The sequence below is a fragment of the Ptychodera flava genome, chromosome 8, assembly GCF_041260155.1.
Source record: "Ptychodera flava strain L36383 chromosome 8, AS_Pfla_20210202, whole genome shotgun sequence".
NCBI lineage: Eukaryota > Metazoa > Hemichordata > Enteropneusta > Ptychoderidae > Ptychodera > Ptychodera flava.
Genome location: NC_091935.1, coordinates 27606376 through 27628619, shown reverse-complemented (window position 1 = coordinate 27628619; position 22244 = coordinate 27606376). Strand labels below are relative to the sequence as shown.

The 22244-nt window shown below is 39.1% G+C and overlaps 1 protein-coding gene across 2 annotated transcripts in view; it reads left to right on the top strand.

Annotated features, from left to right (window-relative positions):
* Positions 1–6942: 6942 nt before the first annotated feature.
* LOC139138933 (receptor-type tyrosine-protein phosphatase kappa-like) overlaps positions 6943–22244 on the top strand; it is a 42601-nt gene continuing 27299 nt past the window's right edge. For both annotated transcript variants that reach the window (XR_011553695.1, XM_070707555.1), the window contains exons 1-12: positions 6943–7049; positions 9258–9569; positions 10408–10659; positions 12049–12183; positions 16000–16146; positions 17349–17480; positions 18217–18372; positions 19288–19566; positions 19944–20273; positions 20745–20815; positions 21227–21479; positions 21754–21983. Coding sequence is in view for 1 of the 2 variants with exons in the window: in XM_070707555.1 (XP_070563656.1) it covers positions 6983–7049; positions 9258–9569; positions 10408–10659; positions 12049–12183; positions 16000–16146; positions 17349–17480; positions 18217–18372; positions 19288–19566; positions 19944–20273; positions 20745–20815; positions 21227–21479; positions 21754–21983 (2364 nt within the window). In the remaining variant the exon portion in view is untranslated. The remainder of the gene's footprint in view (positions 7050–9257; positions 9570–10407; positions 10660–12048; positions 12184–15999; positions 16147–17348; positions 17481–18216; positions 18373–19287; positions 19567–19943; positions 20274–20744; positions 20816–21226; positions 21480–21753; positions 21984–22244) is intronic.

The window sequence follows — 22244 nt, the reverse complement described above, 5'->3', positions numbered from 1 at the left end:
ACAAAGTGCCGTTTGAGACGCCATGGCAAGCTGACTGCTCTTAACACCTATGAGCTGAGCGAAATTTACACAACAGTGTACTGACCTCCCGCCGTGGGCTCCGTTTGCCCGTGCAATGAAGGCATCACTATGCAGGCTCGGTCATCCAAATGAGTGTGTAGGGAATTCCCATGAAGTAAATATTCGTCGAGCGGAGGCGGAAAATCAATGGCCGATAGTTATTCTCGATCTGTTCATCAGCCACAGTAGTGCCAGCCACGTACATGAAAAGAGCGAAGTTCAGATTCTCACTACATCATTGCTTTCAGTTTCAGGAGCGATAAACGTGAGCGTCATACATTCCAACGTTTCCAAACACAGAAACTGGTCTGGCTGGGATTATAACACATCCGCTGTTCTCGATGTTTACCTGCAAATGTTAGATCAACCTAGTGTTTCTGACACCTTTCATGAAACGCGTACGTGATTGGATAATACGGCTGTTCCCATCATTTGTAATGATCCCCAGGCCTATGTACTGGTCAGATGTTAATGTTAGACATCCAGTTGCATCTAAGGGACTGATCAGTTTCTTCGGCTTGGGAGGGGGCTGGGGATTGTTTTTTTTTCGACGTCAAAAAGTGGCTGACCTCCCCTATTCCTACTTTCAACAAGTCATCGTTGATGACACAGTCGTCACTTGTTATTGGGTACTTTAATTACAAGTCCTCTTCATTAATTGGGTCTGTAATTAAAATATTGCGATACAGATGGGGCTTAATGGCCGATCATGAGTTCTATGGTGGCGAAAACATAAAACAATGTAGGCCGCCATCCTAATTACAAAAGGTCATTGAATGTGTCAATTAGTAATTAATCAATTTTTGCATCCTATTATAACACTGACAGATTATCACCGGTACTATATTTCATAAAGTGTGATGCTGTACTTCTCGACAATCACCCTAAAACAAAACTCCATTATGTAAATGCATATTAGCAATTAATTCAAACGATACCACGAAGTATCATTGAATTGTATTTACAAAACTGTGAGATCAACATCTGTACCAAGTTTCATCAAATTTGATGCTGTATTTCTTGACATATCAGCCTGATTACGAAAATTTAATTATTGACATGACATGTAGTGAAACAAATCGATGTGCATATGTATGACATAGGTCAATGTCCTTAGTAGCATTGAATGATATTAGTTGAAATATGTCTGTGTTATGGCTCTGTACATGAAAACAATTGTAGCTATATAACTCTGGCGTGAGAGCACACAAGATGACGATCATGAGAGAGTATGCAAATTGTGAATTCCTGGCTACGTTTGCCAAATTGAGAAAAACTGAGCACAGTGACCTACCGAGAAATATTTTTTCCAAAGTACAAGACATATGACTTAGATGCTGCTCAAAATTGAAAATACTGGAAGATTAAAATATTCCATAAAATAAAGGTTTTAATTTCAAAAATTTTATGTGTAATAATGGTAAATTAGGTAAAAAATAATTCCATTCACTCACACATTTTTTCATTATATAAGTTAGTGTCTTTACTGTTCAAAGTTTTACTTTTGTGTTATTTTACACTTTAGGAGAAGAATGTGAAAACTTAGAAAATCAAGCATGGTCACCACGTCTTTCTTCTTTAATATTTGATTATTCTCATATGCCAGAATTCAAAAATCCCTGATAACTTTCAAGTTTCCTGTGTGCGCGCGCGAGTGCTTGAGTGAGACTGCGTGTGCAGGGGTTGCGATCAGAAAAAACAACTTTTTTTCAACTACCTTTTAGAGTTCGAGACCGCCGATGTCATAGGCACCTTAGGTCGTGACTTGATTTCGATGGAAAGTTTCCTTGTTTGTGATTACATTGTCATGAGAAAAGCGTACTATTGATGTTGATGAACGTTATAACAAATTTAAATTAAGATGCTTGCAATTGAGCGTAAAACAGTATTTTAAAGTAATGCTGAAAACTGCTAAATAAATTAAAACAAGAAGAGACTTTAATTATGGAAACTTGTATGCTAAGCGTTAATTTCAAAGTAATTCACACTTCAGTCGATTTCTAGATTTATTCTGTCGTTGTGAAAACCACGAGCCGATGTTGAGAAGGAGCTTGGCACTCTGACTTTGTCAAAGAAAGAATTACTCAGCATATATTGTTGCAAATTAAGCAAGGCCTTTGGCATCGCATTACAATATGCACGTGATGAATATAAAGTACTTGAAAACGGTAGATGTCCTTGCCAGCAGTCAATTCCTTACCGTAATTCGGCTGAGCAATATAGGAATACTTCTGAACAAAGCAATAGGTCTACACAAAAAATATTATTCGAACCCTGTGGTCTTTAGGCTGCAGAACGTGCTGTTGAAGAATTTGTGAGATGACGGTTTTCGAAGGACACATGCGTAATTAAATGAAACCATTCAATTAAATTTAAAAATAACACCAGCAACGCCTCACGTTAAAGGCATTGTAACGCCGGTAAAAGTAACAAGAACAAAAATAGATTGAAAAGTAGGTTACCATGGTATTAAACCATTCAAAAATGTCCTTGTGAATCTAAACTAGCTTATTTTTCCTTTCCCTAACATTGCTGCATATTTGCTGAGAGTTTGAAAGATATCTCTGAAAGGGTTCTGTAAACGTTACAGCAGGTCAAATTTAATGATACTGTTGTCAGTCGCGATTTTCGATAGAGTTAAGCTAAGCTTTCAATGATTCATGGGTAATTGTCATATTTGGCATATCAGTGGTGAGGCATTAGTCGGAAACACGTTTGCATGTCGGGGGTTTGCCTTTTGCAAAATCGGTAACTGAAAAAGCTTTTGTTTTTTGTATTTTGCCGGACTTGGTGGACAACTAAAGGCTCATTGTAATAGGTATTGGGTAACATGAACATGGGTTTAACTTCAAGTTGGTAGAATATGGTCGGCAGGCATGAAATCATACGATATGATGGCGGTTGCTTGCCTTATATTACATTATATTACGTTATAGCTCGACGATTGCTTAGAATTTAGATAGCCATGTAACTCCGTCGTTTCATCTCACATTTGTGTTATTTTATGGGAAAGAATGATAAACGTTTTCAAATAAAATTATGTATTACATGTATACACTGCAAGATCCGAGTCAAAGAAACTGAATGTTCAAATTTTACAGAATGCTTTATACAATATAAACCAACACTTCTAACACATTAAGCTTTCAATTGTAGTGTTAATTTAGCTTCGCTACACTTCGCTACACTTGTTCTCATTTGCATACAACTTTGTATATCGCTTCTTGCACTAGATGCTTACATGGCATCCTCATGTCTACATGACATGTATGTTAGGTTTGTGTCACTCGCTTTCGAACGTTGCAAAATTCAAATGGTTGTTTCTTCAGAGAAATATGAAAACACTTTACGTCAATCGATCGCAATCTTGAAGTTTTCACAGTGAGAAGCCGGCTGTTCATTGTGATATATTTGACTTAGGTTATTTTTCATCACTTCACCGACTTTCAGGATGGCAGTCATTTCTCGAAAGAAACTTGATTTGGTTTGTCGAGGTAAATTTTGCTTCCGTCAACGCTCACACAGCGAGGATCCCCTCTAAGCTTAGGGCCCACAGTACTGGAGATTTCCCATAATTCATTACGATTTGTACACACGGAAACTTCTCAATGAAGTCTACTGTGTCTCCAATGTGTAGAAAAAATTCACAGACTAGGTTTTTAAATTCTGAAATCATACTAAGTCAAGACCTTTATTTTGTTTCTTCCTTCCGAAGCTTGTAATAATGTCCATTTCGACGACTGGCTTCCATCACAGCGCCTTCACATTCAAATCATCCGCTGCTGCAGTAAGAAAGTAGCCGTTCAATGTTTTATCACATGAACTGGCCCGAATTCCCACCTGTGTGACGTAGAACAGGACGGATAAGATATCCGAATTACCCCTGTTGTACGTCATCAACCGGAACTTTTTTCTTTCATGGTACCGTTCATACATGCAGGCGTCGCGACACGAACAGATTTGTTGTGATCGATGTCGTGCTAGCTCGCACATTTTTTTTACAAAAATGTGACCCGATAAATCCAGACATGGGAACATAGAAGGCATATTTGTCCAACGAAATTTCAAGTCGCTAAAACAATAGCTTTTCCCGAGAATCGAATGGAGATACCGACGATCGTTATTTTAATGGCTCAGTAACGTCTCGGCTCCAGTCGAGTCGTGTGGACGTCGTACCTGGCGATCCCTGTTGGCGATAAAACCGAAACCTACACCTCAAACTGAATAAATGAGTATAGTATAATCTTCGGGAAAGCGACATAGGAGGCACAAGCCTAAAGTCATTCGACTAACAACGATCAATTTCACACAAAAACTCCGTATAAAAGTCTCGCTCGGAATCAAACTTGCAGCGCGGCATAATGCTGTAGCGAAGACATAAGCTGTCGAGCTGTGTGCAGCGCTGTGGAATCCCATGTACTTCGAAAGTTGACTCAGACAACACTCAAAACAGAGTTTCCGTCAACAAAATTAGGATGTATCCATGGACGAGATATGTGTCAATGCAAACATCAAAGTTCGTAAGACGAAAACATTGATGACCGAGATCGGGATCGACGAGTTGACACCGGCAGAGACCGGTGACGGCACGGGGTGACGGCAACGTTGTGGGCACAGACATGCAATGAGTGTGTCATCGAACGGAATCTTTCGCGCTCGCAAAGGTCGTTAACTTGTGTGATATTTTGAAAACCACGGCATCTCTGAGAATGAGAATTACTGTTTCGATCGTGTCGTCTCATTTACTTCATAAATATAGAAGTAACTCTGAATACTATGGTTATCCGTCGCTAGCACGGTGAAAGCTATGTCCGCCGATGGCCAACTTGTCAGGGCATCGGTACAGCGCGAGACAATGATTGACACGTTCACGTGACCGAATCCGTACGTCTGGTTGGTGGAGATACCCTTTAATGTAGCAAATTTCAGCTTGATGGGATTTATGAATTAAAGTATCTCCTGGGTGACGGGCCGCTTTACTCTTTAAATGAAAGTAATCCGCGTAAGTAAACCACAAATCGCGACGAAATTTATGCAATTTGTTACGATAATTTTGATCAATCTATGTCAAAAGAAAAATAAGAAGACTGTTCATGTGATAAATATATAATCTTCGGCTCGAAGTTGTACGGCTCCGCGAAAAACACTCGTATACGATGACGTCAAACAGAGAAAAATACCATGGGATTATATATAAGAAAGCCGGGGTTGAAAACCGGGTCCCGTTGGAAATCGCAACAGAATATGCACACATCTACTCAGACGCAAAACAGTTTTAGCAGAAATTCAGAGATGTATTGTATTGAAAGCCATGCATCGTTGCTGTTTTATTGAGTAAATTGTATGACGGAAATTCGTCTCCGAACTCGGCGATACGTGCGCGGCCGTTCTGTTTCCCAACTTCCTATATTTCTATTGCATACCACAGCGGCCATAGCTGTCTGTCGAATCACAAACGACTGTGATTTCAGTAAATTTTCGATGGGATTCGAACTTACAACGTACGGCATCCAGTCACCTAGCGAAGACATCACAGCCGAGGAAGGTCTGTCGGCCAGACCACAGCCCCTCGGCCACTCCACAAACCCTAGTTATGAGCTAGGCTCGAATTGTGTGAACCCTGCACACTTCCGTAATATTCAGGCAAAGGTGATAATCGGTAGGCCCTGGTGTAACAGATAGTTTACGTTTCTCTGATAAGCCAACGACCAAGCAAGTGTTTAACCATCCCGCCCAGTGTTTGCCAACAACAAACGTCACTACGACGTTGCCTATTGTGCGCCCACGGCGCTGGACATTGCCCTTTAAGGACACCATTCTTCTCAATTCCCATTTTAAATAATTTAGAAAAGTATGCTTGATTGAAAGAGGAGATAGCATTTTTGTCAATTTTCGACTGATTGTGTCTTCAGGCATACAGAATAATGTAATAAAAAGTAGGGAGACTAGTTGCACCTGTTTTATGAAACAAAAGGATATTGATTTTTTCCAAACAGAAAGACTACACTTTTACCGTTTGTATGCTATCCCTTAACTTAGCGATTAGTTTTAATTTTTGTAATAAATTTCGTTTTAAAAGGAAATTGCTGAGTTCACCGTTTTGTTTGTTCGTTTTCTCTCACGTAACACTACCATTTTGATTTTATTAGGTTCAAAGGTCGTGAAGTGGCTGAGAAGCAGGAGATTCAAAAACGTTCAAAATACAGATATCAAGCTAATTTCGGAACTGTTCTAACCCCATAGGCCCAGAGGTGGCCCTGGTAGTGAGTGTGAACTTGAACTTCGCATATGCTAGCAATTCAGAATTTAATATCAAGCGAGGGGACTAGGTAACTTAGTGCAGTGATATGAAGTTGTAACACCTCACTGTATTGCAATGCAAGTAGCTGGGGTCATGTCAATAGAGTCAGTGTTTCTAGTTATTTCTGGAGGTGTAACATATTCAGTAGAACTCGATTTCTCGATATAGAAGAGAAAGTCGTTGTTTCTCGCACTTCCCTAGTACGATAACAACAAGAACGTTCCCCCTTTTCCCTATTGATTGATTTTGTTCCGTTTACTTTAAAATACTGCAGACTGGTTGTTATATTTGAATTGTACCCTGATGTCTTTGTGTACCGATATCTATAATACTTGGCATGACCTGGGAACATTCGCAGAATTGCAGATGGTCGTTGCATATCTACGTGAGACATAAGTTCAAAGGTGCATTGTCCTGGGACCAACATTGAAACACGTATGCTGAGCAGTTAAGACATTGCTTGCAAATATAAAAAATGCAAACTGACAAAGTCCATCAAAAGACGGGTATGAATTGCCAGGTGGTTGTAATGTAAGTAGCTGGGGTCATAGTTCATTGGTACTGCGCAATGAGGACAACAGTGAACTCGATCGGCAGATTGACGTCGGGATAGCCTGCTTGATGAGACGAACAGAAATGTTTGTCCTACTGAATTTGGTAACCTTTATTTTACCTGTCAGTATAACGGGTAAGTAGTATATATATACATATATTCCTCTGCACTTGTTTGTTTGTTTTTTGTTTGTTTTTCTTTTGTCCTAGGAGCATGTGATCAGCACTTAAAATACCTGAACGGTTGTACTTGGAGCAGCCATATCCGTATAAGGTTCTCTCCCCACCCAGTACAGTCGAAACCTTTACCACACAATTAACAATATAAGGTTGAATGGTAACCACAATGGACTCATTTATATTTTTCAAGTGCCAGATCATACGGTTTTGGTGGTGATAGAGTTACTGTTTGATTGCTGATAGTCATCGGTATTTAACATAAAGATTTTTCAAAATACAAGGGGAAGTCGTTGTGCAGTTTATATCTCACAACTTCCTAGTACGATAAAAAGAAGAAGAAAACGTTTCCCCCTTCCCTGTTGTTTGATTTTCTTCACCTTTAAAACTTGTCTTAACAATTATTTTCTGCTAACGAAATTAAAAGACACGTGTTTATCATGAAGTTTACATGGGAAAATGGAAATGTGTCGCGGTCTCGTGAAAATGTTACCATTTGTACTCTTCTCATAAAGTTCTAAAGGCCATATTCAACAGAATAGCAACCATTGTGCACATCTTTACCGTGTCAGTCATACGATTACTCCAATGTTTACGCCGAAACAGTTATACTTGTATAACAAACTCAAGTGCATTTTGCATTCTTTTTGCGCGGAAATCGATTTCAACGAATATGTACCATTGATGGGTTTGTGTAACCTTCAAGTTCTATTTAATCTAATTTCGTTGATTCCGTGCTACAAGCCTGATTTCTGAAGATTGGTAAATTTGCGACTCAATCTGTGTAGCTATTGTCTTTCCGAAATTGTTGTGCAAAATGACCTTTGACAGACGATAGTGTTTTCAATTTCCAAAGCGTTCGTACTTAAGTGACACTCCCAAGTTGAAGAGGCCAATGCACATTTGTTTCATTTACAATTGCAAAAGAGGCTTACTAAACATAATGGTAGAATAGTTGCATATTTCTCACCACTCATCATCTGACAAATGACCAAGGAAAAAGTGAGTTAGGTGGTCTTTTTTGAAAAACTGTTTCCCCAGGAAATTAGATTGTCTTGGGAAACAGCACGCAAAGTGCCCAATCAATTGACCGTGCACAGTGTGTTGTCTACAGCTTTGAACAAGCGGACTGGTGGTTAGACCGCAACGAGCAACCACCCCCCCCCCCCCCGACAAAATGGCGAGATTTTTCATTCTAACATCGTGAGAACCTCAGAACTCATTGTTGACGAAGATCATAGTGAAACCGAGGATGACATCTGTTGAAGGGGCATTTTCTCGTCCTTTTATTGGGAAATAGAATCACTATGATGAGAACTTGTACATAAACAACACTCCCCGTATGGCAGATCGTCCATGTAGCCGACACGAACACGAAGTGTCTGTTACCGGCCCCCGTATAGCCCTATGGTCGCATAACATTTCACCTGGGCTGCTAGTAAATTCGTTGCTCGTGCACAGATGTTATGATTTGACCCCAGACTGCCCGGTGATCGTAAAATTTACGACCACCAGGCAGTACTGGGTCAACTAAGTTTGCTTAACATAAATTAATTCACTTCTGTAAATATTTGCGAGTTCGCGAGCGCGGCTGCAAAACAATTTTAATTCCTACCCTCAAGATTGTCTCTAGGAAATAAATGAAAAGCATCTACCAAAAGAATAATGCTGATGTGTATGATTATTTTCTAGTACATAGGGCTACCAAATTTTAAAACGAGAAACCATTTCAAGCCCTTATCCTTTTAATTGCACATGTGGTATATCAGGCCGGTAAATTCTGTGGTTGCACTGATTTCGCTCATGAAATTATTACCATAGCCAATGCATTCAGTCGCCATATCGCGCGTTCTATTGGTGACGTCACAGTTACCGTATGCTAAAACGGGGCGAGCTCGGCAATTTCCGGAAAATGTCGCAATGACTGAAGTCAAAACATGTAACTTTTCCCGTGATTTCATCAAAATAACACAATACAACTGTCTAAAAACCGCTCATATAAGCTTCAGTTTGTGTGTAAATGTTTGTTTTATTAATGCCAATGTCATTGACAACCAGAATTAGGGTATAAGCCTCAAGTCAAACGAAAAAGGCTCACAATATGGCGGGACTTAGACTTTAAGAGCAACATGATTGTTGTGATGATTGCGGTTTTTTTCTTCCACAGTTGCACGATTAGATGTTACAATTTACAATAAAATGGCAGTACCGAGTTTAAATTCTACTGATTACTTCTTCGGTGGATACTCAGCTGGTGATGCCATATCAACTGTGGGTACAAATTTCTCTTATGGTAGAATTCTAGACACAGGTACAGGATCTGAACTCCCTTCCGGGTATAGTAATGAAAGCTTTAACGACTACGCAATGAGACTTTACTTACCTACTGGTGCCGGTAGACCAGGAGTATACTACTGTGATGCCAATGCTGACACGGGGGAAATTGAGAGGCTACAAACCATTTTGGTTGGTGAAGAAGGTAAGATCGTATTTGAAAAATATTCTATAAACCTCATTCTTTAAAATTACGGTAACCTTAGAAAATGCATGAATAATAATATAATAATAATAATAATAATAATAATAATTATAATAATAATAATAATAATAATAATAATAATAATAATAATAAATAATTAATAAAATATTTTCAAAGATAAACTCAATCATAATGTTCCTCTGTCAACGGTTTTTCACCGTTATATATGTTGAACTGCCACGCGTTGACATGGTACTGTTTAATGCCACTATGCATCTTTCAATATTTTCACCTCGTGAATTTTTTGTCACCAATCATCTGAAAAGGCTTCCGATGTCGTTGTCCCGAATGCATCTGTTGATCGAGCTTCTCGTCTTCCTTTTGTGGAGCAGGGGTGTTACTGCATTTCCTACAAAAGAATGGAGATTAGCAGTATATAACATGTAATCGTAAAGTTCAATTGCTACTTCGCTGAGTTATCCTAAGGCTTAGAAGAGAGCTGCATTATTCTGCGAATATCAAGTGTCTGTGTAGCGAATCGAGATCTCAGTGTACATTGTGAAGGAATCCCCTTTCTTGGAGTGTTACTAAGATATAGCCAGTCGTGGGTACAAGATGATGAGATGAGTATTTAGGACATAATTATAGAAGTTTACCGTGTAACGTGCGTGTTACTCAGCTACGATGAACTGAATCTTGCTTTAAGACAGAGATACATTTAGACATCTAATTGGTCATTGCATACGATGCTGTCTGTTGCCTCTGCGCTAGATGACTGGGTGCCGTATGTTGTGGGTTCGAGCCCCGAATGAAGACACTGTATTCGTTCTTTTCTAAGCTGATGTAAAACCAGAGAGTCCAACCAAGACAGTGAGTTGGGGAGATGATGTAACACTGACAATGATGTCATCAATCCCGCCACCATCGCTGAAATGGAGACATAATGGGATACAGAAACCAGAATGGAATGGTCAGAGTAGTATAACGATATCATTTGCAAAGCCCAGTGATGCAGGAATTTATGAATGTTACAGCAGTGAAACACAACGAAGTCAAGGAAAGCATGGATTTATGAGACTCATCGTGAGAGGTAAAATGTTTTCAGATAATTCACCACCATCAAACGCAGTATGATAATCTAGCGGCTATACAGGTCATTTATGAACGTCGTTCAATGAAATGAATATAAAAATACTCAGAACACATCGTTTTGACGGAAAACTGTAAATTATTTCTCCTTTATCAAATCTTGCTTACATCCGACTTACTAGTGCAAAACCAAAAAACTGTGCAGTAATCGTATGGTAATGAGTAATACTTTGAGACAAAGTCGCAATTTTATAGAAACAAAAACTTTCGTTTTCAAGCAAGACGCAGAGAAATATATGCGTGAAAGATTTCACAGGAAGACAAACATAAGTGAGAAGAACATTATAGTTCTGAAGATTTGCATATCTTTAGATCGCAATACGTCTTTACAGTATAATGATAACATGAACTTGTTGCCAGAGAGTCCAAGCGTTTGCAGTGTTTCCTGCTGTTCCCGCATGAGCGTTCAGTGCGTTTAAGCAAGCACTCGAACAGATACCCCGAGTACGACATGCTTTCACTGTATTGCCATGTTGTAGCGTCATATTGTTCAAAATACACTTGAACGTAAATATTTCAATGTTTACACTACTATTTTCCTTTTATCACACACGTTCTGGAAGGCCAATTATGAATGAAATCCCGCCCATCTGTAGTGTTCAAAGCCCTTTATCACGGTTTCCAATCACCAGTCTGGAAACGCGGATGGTTTCTTTGTCATAATGACAGGGCTTGATATGGATAAGCAACAATTACATACTTAGTTAATGCTGTACATTTTAATTGTTGAATTCCGTGTTTCCCATTCTCTTGGCATATCTCGTAAAACTGGGAGCCGTTTTACTGTCAACAGACTTCACGCTTTGAAGGTTCTTCAAGTTTGTTGTATACCACACTCACGTGTATAAGCGGTAACAGAATTGCTAAATTGTACTCACTCTCAGGGCATGTGAAATCAAACGGGAAATGAGAGTGTTCGATGGCCTCTCCGTCTTGAAGGTGACAATTTGACTTAGCACATCTAAAGAATACTTCAAGCATTTTTTAAAATTAGGAATCTGGTTTAGCGTGTTCACTTATCGATGATGAAAAAAGAGGATGGCAAGGTCAGAGCTAATCTATATTCAACCTTGTCCTTGCAGTAGGGGCGATTCAAACCTTAAATTACCAGGCGTTTTCAGACCAGTGGTAGAGGGAGTGTACATTTATGTAGGATTTTACCACGTGATTTTCTTTTCAAAAACAGTAAACTTAGTAACTTCACTATAAGTGAAAAAGCGTTTGCTGACCCTTATTGCTATAGCAAAAAATATATCATGCTGCATTTGCTTCCGCAAGCAAAACTGTTTACAATTTCGTTAAAAGTTTAAGGAATTTTGCGTTGATCCAGATTGTCCAAACGGAAAATGGCATTTACCAGAATGTCTCTTTGCCTGTCAAACGTGTTACAATGGAGGAATATGTAACTCAGACACTGGTGAGTGTATCTGTCCACCTGGATTCATGGGATCACAATGTCAAACTGGTGAGTTGTTTAACATTTGTCAAAGGTACATGTCCGATCATCAAAGCGTGTCAGCACTTGAAATATTCTGCATGTAAAGAATGACCGACAGAGCTAATAGCAATCGGAGAAGCTGAACTTTTTTCAGTGTAATACAATTGGTTCAGCGTTACGTCATCAGCTCTGTTTGATGATTCAAATTCTAGGTGATATCCATTTTCAGGATACTTGTATATGCAATCGAAATTTTTCATGGTCATCTAATAATCCCGAATGTGTCAAAATAGACATGCTTAAATGCTGCTTCTTTGTCCATAGTCCCTACAGGCGCGGGACTGTGGTCTGCCATACGTTTGCAATCCGTGGCACAATTCGGCCAGCCAATAAACCAATTTGCATTTTCAAAACAGAAAATCAAAATGGAGCTAATTTTCAATTTTTAAATGGTTTTATCATCTTGATTATTAACTTTTAGGCTTATTTATAAATTTAAAATATTTGGGCTGAGATTGAAATATAGGAAACAGGTGTATACTGCTGTGAGGACTGCACTTTACGGCCATTCAAATTTCCCTCTGACAAACTCTATTTCCCACAATACGTATTTCCGTTTTTTCAATTTCAAATATACCAAATGTCCGATTTTCCCATTTCATTTGGGGCGTGGTCCAGTATCTTTTCATACTATGGCGGAAATAACTGTATCGAATTAGAATTAAGGTGTGACATTTATCTCAGTGTGACCAAATATACTGGGCGGGGCTTTGTTACCGGTGATAATTGGCACAAGATACTTTTAAAAATTAGCGGGAATGAGGGACTGGTCAGTTTCTTCGGCCTTGAAGGCCGGTGGATTCATGGGGGTCACCTGTTTTTCACTTTGCTGATGAGGTCACCTATTTTGAAATGCCCAATTGGGGGTCATCAGTCCGGTCAGCTCCAAAATTGGAGACTCATTATGATAATGTATTCCGGCATTCAGCCAATCATCGACCAGATTACATCATAATAAAGTACAGGTCACGCTGGGTCACAAATTACCCACAAGTGTGATCGGCAGTTTTGGGCCGCTTATTAAGCCCCTGTCTTGTGAATTTCGACGAATTTCGACAGTCAACATAATCCACGTGTTCTGCAGAAGGTCATGTCCAACAAGGAGTCCGATTAGTGAACAAATATTCGAAATATTGACGATTCATTTCTACCCCAAGTTTATCGATTTCGCTCAAGTACCGAGAATCATTTGTGGATGTTCGTCATCTCTATTAGAAATACTGTTATAAAGGTTATTTGTGTAGGTACGCGTATAACATTTTGCAAGAAAGAAGAGCAATGTCAGAGCTTTAAAACGATACCTGTTTTGTAGTTGTCAAACGCAGACTAAAAATGGTACGCGATTTTGAAAATGTGTTGACAGAGTGGCAACACAACTGTTCCCCATACGGTAGAATTCGTATCGCTGCCATCTCCGACACAAATGGGGTATTCTGAACGATTTGTGTAGTTACACGATTTATATTTCGCAGGACTTCAAGCCAGTCTAGGAATCACAGCGATATATGGGGTTTGGTTGTCTTAGCCAGAATAAAACTGGTACGCGATTTTGAAATTGTGTTTTGACAGAGTGGCCACACAACTGTTCGACATTATGACAGAATACGGCGCGGGAGTTCGACACAGTACGTAACGAAGGACGCATGTGGAGGTTGCCAGGAAATACAATTTTTACTGATGGCGCGCTGGCCGCTGATTGGCTAATGAGAGGGGGAAATATTATGGTATAGCGCTCCAATTTTGGAGCTGACCCGGACTGGTCATTGTGTTTTTAAATTTCGACACGGGCTCATACTTGCCTAAAATGCATCAAATGCATCGTGTTAGCCATGAATCTCATCATTCAGTTTCATTTTTCGGCGCATTTTTGGCATCTTGATTATTAACTTTTAGGCCTTTTTCTAAATTTAAAATATTTTGGCTGAGATTGAATATAGGAAACAGGTGTATACTGCTGTGAGGATGGCGCTTTACGCCATTCAAATTTCCCTCAACAAAACTCCATTTCCCACAATTCGTATTTCGGTTTTTTCAATTTCCAATATACCAAATGTCCGATTTTCCATTTCATTTGGGGCGTGGCAGCTTGATAGTATCTATCTTTGGCCTAGGAATGCATCAATTGTGACAGTTATTTGCGCGGGCAAGTCGTTCAATGGATCGAGTAACGAACATACAAAGAACTATTAGTGTTGCGGCCGCGGAAAGGAAAGTCCGATATAATCAGTTTGACCTGACCTGCTGAAGTTTTGTGCGCTTTCCCTTCAACGTCGCAAACTGGAACATTGTGTAAATTGTGACAGTCATCAGCCCAATCAGAGCGCGCCATCCACATTTAATTTTATCTGATCAATTTATTTAGCTGTCAATCTTTGTACGCAATGATGTTCTCCTCATAATAATCTAAGTAACCAATCATAGTCTTAATCCGTATGCCGGCTCACTTTATACATTGTTCCTGTTCCAACCCGATAAAAATCTTGACCTTAAAGGCGTTTGATATCATGTTTGAGACATCATCGTCTAACAGTTCGTTCAGAGATACCACTTGCCCTGGGCAAAACATTTTGGAGATGAACACCTATTTCGCGGTGACTTCTTCCTTTATCACCCATTTCTTGAATTTCTTGCGGCTGAACGCACCAACTTAAATTCATTGCCTGAAGTGCACGCGCACTCTACCAACCAAAGAACAGGTGTTTTTTTTTTCTTGTCTTCCAGTATGTGAGACGATGTTAGGGATTGGCCAGTTTGTTCAGCCTCGCGCAATCTGTACGTACATGTGTAGTACTGGGACACACACTCCAGAGCTTGCAGAAGCCGTCTGAGATAGCGTTCTACATTTGCACTATAAATCGGAAGAAAAAATGTTGATATTGCACTAAAACGGTCACTACTCTGACAATTTGTAGCTATGGAAACGCAGCTACTGTTGGCGCATGGCGTGGTACCTAGCGTGCACCGCTATGCGGGTCATCAAAAGGCGGGGTTGACCTTTTGATGACCTGCATAGCCACGCACCCTACCCCGCCAACAGATAGCTGCACAGCTATATATAGACAATTTGATGTCGCAGTGAAGAATTCAAGATGTATAATAATAAGATTATCACGAAAATACCGCAAAGGATGCACAATGACATCGGCGCCGTGCATCACATGCGATACGCCTCGTGCATCCTTTGCGGTAATTTCGTAATAACATCATATTAGGAAAGTTACGCGCCCGAAGGGCGCGCCGATAAATGAAACTGAATGATGAAATTCATGGCTATTACGATGCATTTTAGGCAAGTATTAGCCCGTGTCGAAATTTAAAAACACACTGACCCCTAAATTGGGCATTTCAAAATAGGTGACCCCATCACCAAAGTGAAAAACAGGGTGACCCCCATGAATCCACCGGCATCCACGGCCGAAGAAACTGACCAGTCCCTCATTCCGCTAATTTTTAAAAGTATCTTGTGCCAATTATCGTAACCAAGCCCCGCCCCAGTACATTTGGTCACACTGAGATAAATGTTACACCTTAATTCCAATTCGATACAATTATTTCCGTCATAGTATGAAAAGATACTGGACCACACCCCAAATGAAATGGGAAAATCGGACATTGGTATATTTGTTTTTATTTTAAATGATTGTTTATTAACCTTGTAGATACAGAACAGCACATCATATAATACCTCATCATATCGTATTCTACTTCACGTTTTACTTACCTTAAGTAAAAGAAACCGATTTATATTCGCGTTGTTACGGCGGTAGTGCTCGTTCCTTTCAGGCTGTGGTAGGAACACCTTCGGAATGGAATGTGACCGGATTTGTTCGTCTTCAAATCCAGATGCATGTCGTCGTACAATGTATTGCTTAGCTGATCCCTACGGTTGTTCTTGCAGTACATCGTACGGAGGCCTAGACTGCACAGATGGTGAGCTATGATTGCAACCTTTTGCCACACTTTACAGAATGATCAACAAAGTAAGGGGCCGTCGATAATAAAAGCTGACGCACAAGAAATGTAATTCCTTCGTTTTACTTGAAACCCCCTCCCTCCCCCTCAAAACGAAAGTTCTTATGCGAAATCAATTTCGTATCATGATGCCGATTCCGACAAACCCACAAGTACCTCTCCGAACTGAACGCCCATGAAAAAATACCGGAAGTGCACATTAATTACTACCATTTTCAGTAATAGAGCGCGAAGCCACTGCAGTGAACTGCAATAAAACTGCTCACACTAATTAGTTTCAGCTGTAGCCAGCTGGCAAAGCCGACAACATTGTATGCCCCATGCAGACAGTTTGTCTGGGGAAGTTGAAATAAAAAAGATTTGTACATGGACCAGTGCATGGTAATGTTACATTGTATCTTAATCTTGAACGCAGGGTGCCAATCGTAAACTCTCATTTACAACTCAAGCCTCAGACAGAGCTAGTTTTGCCTTTGTACAAGCAGACTTTATGGTCTTTATCAAGTAGCCTTTTTCAACACCAAAGTGGCCACGGCTACAGCTGAAACTAATTAGTGTAAGCAGTTTTATTGCAGTTCACTGCAATGGCTGCGCGCTCTATTACTGCAAATTGTAGTAATAAACCTTCACTTTACGCGTTTCACTTTTTGAGACAGAATATTTCAATGTATTTCGTACGTAGGGAAAAGTTCTACTTTGAAAAAGCATACAAGTTTTTATTTCTGATTTATGTCTTTTCGTTGTCTTTTTTGTCTCCGTATTTTGTGGTCATTCTGTTCTCGATGAACGCGAAGGTAGTATTGTGTTCTCACCGCAAAGTCGCACTTCAAAAAACAATAGACGAAAATCCTTATGCGATTTTGACGCACACAAAACGAAATGAGCTTTTACCCGCTTCCCCCTAAACGAAAGATATACGTTTGTCGTGCGTCAGCTTTTATTATTGACGGCCCCTAAGCGCTTTAATAATCATACAGTTTACAGATTCCTGGAAAGGGCAACACGAAGACTGATAAATATATAAAATCATCCTAGCGTGTTAAGAACTTAATTTTCCCGTTAAGGCTGAAGTCTCGCGCGCTTGTGATAAATATAACAGCTTAAAATTAAGTTCCTTCTTAGCTGATTGTATATTTATGTTTAGCTACCCTTCGTTGCAGACTGTTCAGAGGGAAGGTATGGCCCGGGATGCTCACAGACATGTCATTGTACAAATGGATGTAATGGAACAACGGGCGAATGTAATGGGGGCTCAATGTGTGAAACAGGATGGGGTGGCTCGAAGTGTAACAGTAAGTTTTAATAAAAATTTAGCGTATTAATTGTATCCTCCCAGTTAAATGTTTTGCTTTGTCGCAATAAAAGTACGAATTTTGAAAACTAAAATTGTAATAAAACAAATATTAGTAAACATGTCAAAGGTGGGCATTTAGCTGCTCTCTTAGGTTTGTCTATTTGTAGATATGTACAACATAAATATTTGTCTCATAGCGGACATTGGCAGATAGCATTCAGCGTAGGGCACAGAAAACAATTATACAGTCCTACATCATAGACGTTCAAGGTTGTTTTAAGCGTTCTAAACTTTGAAAATGCTACTTCGATCGATTGCAAGCGCAACAGTTGTTTTAAATGTATTCACCAACGAATATATAATAAAGTTAATATGGTCAATGTATCAAACGTGTTCGAGACCAATCAAGAGCTTTTGCAAATGTTGGCTTTGCACTGAAAAGACATTCGTTTTCAACTACATATTAAAACACAAATAGCATGTTTTACCAGCTGACCTGTGAAAACGATGTGTACCGCAAAGTTTGTTTAATTACCATTTAAGTCAAATGCTTTTTGCCCTACTGTCATTGAGTAACTGGCTACCTAAACAGTCTTTGATTGTTTCTGTCATAAATATTTAAAAGTTTCTATTTATCGTAGATTATATATGATAGCCAAGTCATTTAGAAACCCAGAGCTCTGACCATATTTCCTGATAGAATTTTTAAGGCGTCTCCATTGTGTTTATTTCAGTCCCTGATTCGTGTCCCGATGGTTTTTACGGTGAGCTGTGCAACTATTATTGTCACTGCAAAAATAACGCGGCATGCAGTAAAGCAACTGGTGTGTGTTCAAATGGAGAATGTGCCCCAGGATGGATTGATGTAGACATACCTGACTGTCAGCAAGGTGAAGTGCTTTATATAATTCAGTCAGACTTTTGTGATTAATGAAAAGGGTAAGGCTCGATATGATTCGTAGAAGGATACATGTACACTTGGTTAATAACGCTTATGAGAAAGAATACATTGCACAGAATTTAGGAAGATAAGAGACAACAGGAAGAAAATAAAGTGTTGATACTATAAAGTCTATGAATACGGAAAATGATATTCATTGGGACCTTATTAACATGCCGTCCACCTTCCACCTAGTCCTACTATGAGTATGCTGTTGTGATATTACTGTTGGTAGTAGTTTTTGCACTTACTCTCAACGAGCTTCATGGTACATATTAGATCTTCCACCACATTTCCATTAGTAGTTAATCTCTAGGAAGGCTATGCCAAGAATAAAACTGTGGTGGCTCCCTAGATAAGGCCTATAACACTGTCAGATTGCACATTCTTGTGAAGAAGCTAAGAACTAGATTTATAGATGTAACCCAGGAATAAAAAGAAAACCAAATTTTGCACGAACAACAATTCTATAATTTGGAAATACCAGAATAGCCAAAACCGTAAACCTTCTTGGCTATCACAAGTTCAATGTGAGTCTCAGATAGCATTGGGGTACCATGATTTTTATGTTAAAATAGCACTCATGCAATAACAAAAGCAGGGTAACAAAATCACTCATTACAACCAATATAATTGCGAAAACCAAAAATTGCTGTATATTTTCTTCAAACGCTGTTCTCAATTTTTTTCATACACTGACCTGAATCACTCTGTAACTCTTCTGGTCACACACAGTCTAGACGATCGCTAAAGCCCTTATGACCGCTGGTTGAGCCGCGCTGTAAAAATCACTAATATTGAGTATTTTACTTACATATTTGAATATATGGGTCCTGAACATAATGAATGTTTTATTTTTGTATAGATGGAAATACCAAGATCAGATTGCTATACAACACAAAAGTCAATCCTGGTGAACCATCATCTATAATCTGTGTTGTCAGTGGGAATCCAGTCATACACTCATCTGATGTAGCTCTATCAGACGAGAGTGGATCGCAGTTTCCTTTGACGTCATATCTTATCGATCGAAAATATCTCTTCGTGGGTAACTTCAGCAGTATAATTGTAGATCATGGAATGTCGTTGACATGTGGTGTCTTTGGTGGAGTGTCATTGCAACTGAATAATTTCAGTTTTTATGGTAGGTATTCGGACACTTGGCGGTATTTATGTGTATCTACATGTAATTAAATTGTTCGATTTCATTTTGACGAAAATGAAGAACAAAATTCGTACCACAAAGCCGGTAATACCTTGGCCTCGGGAAATGCAAACTAATGCATTTATACACAGGCCTGAAGGGTAATGAACTGCTTCTATAACAACAGTGACAATTAATGTGTTGTCGAAAAGATATTTGTCTAAGTATCGGAGAAGAATTTCGTCTGTATCATAACACATAATGATGTGTTCTGTTGCAATGTAATGTGAGGAGAAATATTTGGATCAACGTCGAATAGAGTGACAATAATCGTCTCACCTTTCTGACCTTTACCGACCATAAGCATAATTCTGCAGCCTTGCCTAGATTAGCCCAGCTTAAGGCCCCACAAATCGAAGTTGAAGCAACTCAGGCCACTGTAACATGGCAAAGATGGACTGTTGAAGATGATATAGGAGATGGACCGGTTGAAGCGTACAAAGTTTACTACAAACAATCCGATTCTGATAACTGGGATTTCCATCGTAGCGTTGCTGTTAAAGACCAAGATCAGGTGACGTACAACTCAGTTATTCCAGATTTAGACTGGTCTACTGGCTATGATTTCACAGTGACCGTCAAGAGACCTGGACCAAGAGGAGAGGGTAGCAAAGAGACCTTTGCCTCAGCGACTACATTATGTGACGGTATGTGGTGGATAGGATAGTATTTGCTATGTTAGTTTTAAACTGATTATGCAGAATGATCTAGTCCTAAGACCTTTACAATTATACTGTTCTCATTTGTTGCATATCGCTAGAATGATCGAAATTGACGAAAAATTAAACTCTTGTCAGAAAGTTTCTTCTAATGTTCATTAACGCGACTTATCTTTCCATTCATCGATGCAAGATTCATTTCCTAAACAATAATACCAGAGTTTTTACAATGGAACAGAGTGTTTAGGAGCTGCAAGCTTTGAACGTGTGTTGAGATGGCTTAAATATTATGTTTTAAATTTACCTGATGGTATTCGGTGGGTAAACTAATTATACTTTAATTGGACTAATAAATAAGTTTGCGGTCAATGAAATCTATGTTACAAAAATAAACTGACTTACTGACATCATTGGGACTCTTGAAACCTCTACTTGGACCATAAATGCTTTAATTTACAGTACCAACTGAAGCACCTGGAATCAAAGCCTCATCGTCAACACATCCCAACGAAATTGAGATTGAAATTGAGGTTAGTGAAATGCGAAGAAATATACAAACAAAAATGCTAAATATACTAAGTTATTAAGAATGCCTCAAGAATTTGCAAAGATTTGAAATTTAAAAAGATCAAAGTAAACGATACTTTGTGGAAACTTTGTGAGTATTTCTGTCACGAAAAACGTTTCAAGTAGAAGTGAACAATGTTAAGCAGTATAGAAAAAATAAAGGCAAATCAGTAACGGGAAGATGTATAGACTTAATGACTTTCCTAACGTCGTTGTATTTGCAAACAAAGCATGACAGAACCATGACATTTGTAACATGAAGGATATCAGGAACCATTTCTACTTGACCAGGACTTTGATCTCCACCTTAATCTAACTCGATAAAGAAACTGTCACATACATGAAGTGTCATTTTACCTTCTATGTTTACATAGGTACCACCGCCGTCAGGCGTAAAATGTAACCATGATAACACTAATGGCTACATAGAGAACGTTTCAGCGAAATACAGGAAAGCATATTCTGAAGACAGTTTCATGGAAAAATCTGGACCAGGCGGATCTACGAGTTTTCTTGTGATCGATGGTTTAGAGCCCTACACTGTGTATGAAATTATTATTTCGTTCCATAATAAAGATGAGCAAAGTCCCTGGAGTGAACCACACATCACCAGGACAGCTGAAGGCGGTAAGAAATGCAATAATCATTGACTTTCTTGACCATGCAGATACCTTTGCGCTGAGAAACTTGTTCAGACTCTCTGTCGATAAGTACAAGCCCGTATGCGTGTCTAAAATTAAATCTCCAAATAGTTCTGGTATGGAATCTATGCAGAGATGCAGACTCATCTCCCTTTCTCCCAAATCGTATGCGACCAAGTTTGAGCCAAATGCTATAAATATACTAGATAGTACATGAAGTGTAATAATAACAATTACATAACATTTTTAATTTTCCACAGTGCCATCGAAACCAAGGTATGTCATATTAAAGCCAAGGTATTATACGGTGGAAGTAGAGTGGGCCATACCTAATCTAACGAACGGAGTCGTCAATAGATATGAAATAAGCTATTGGGAAACAGACGAACCTTTAAGAACAAGGAAAGTGGACATCTTCGCAGCAAACCTAAAGGATGTTAACACATTCCTTATCACCGAACTGAAATATGATGTCATGTACTCAGTGGAGGTATATACTACAAATTTGTCACTTACGTTACTGACTAATAACTTGTGCAGTTCATATGGTGATTTTGTAGAGAGACATAGCTATCTCTCTTAAAAACTTTTAAAACCAAGATTACACCATAGAAAGACTTGTCTCTACATTAAAACGCATGATCGCTGATAGCATCAATGACATTGGTCTTTAGTTGGTGACCCATTTGACTTACAGACTGATATATCGCGGATGCCAGATGAAGGGCAGGATGCGCTTACTATTTTCAAA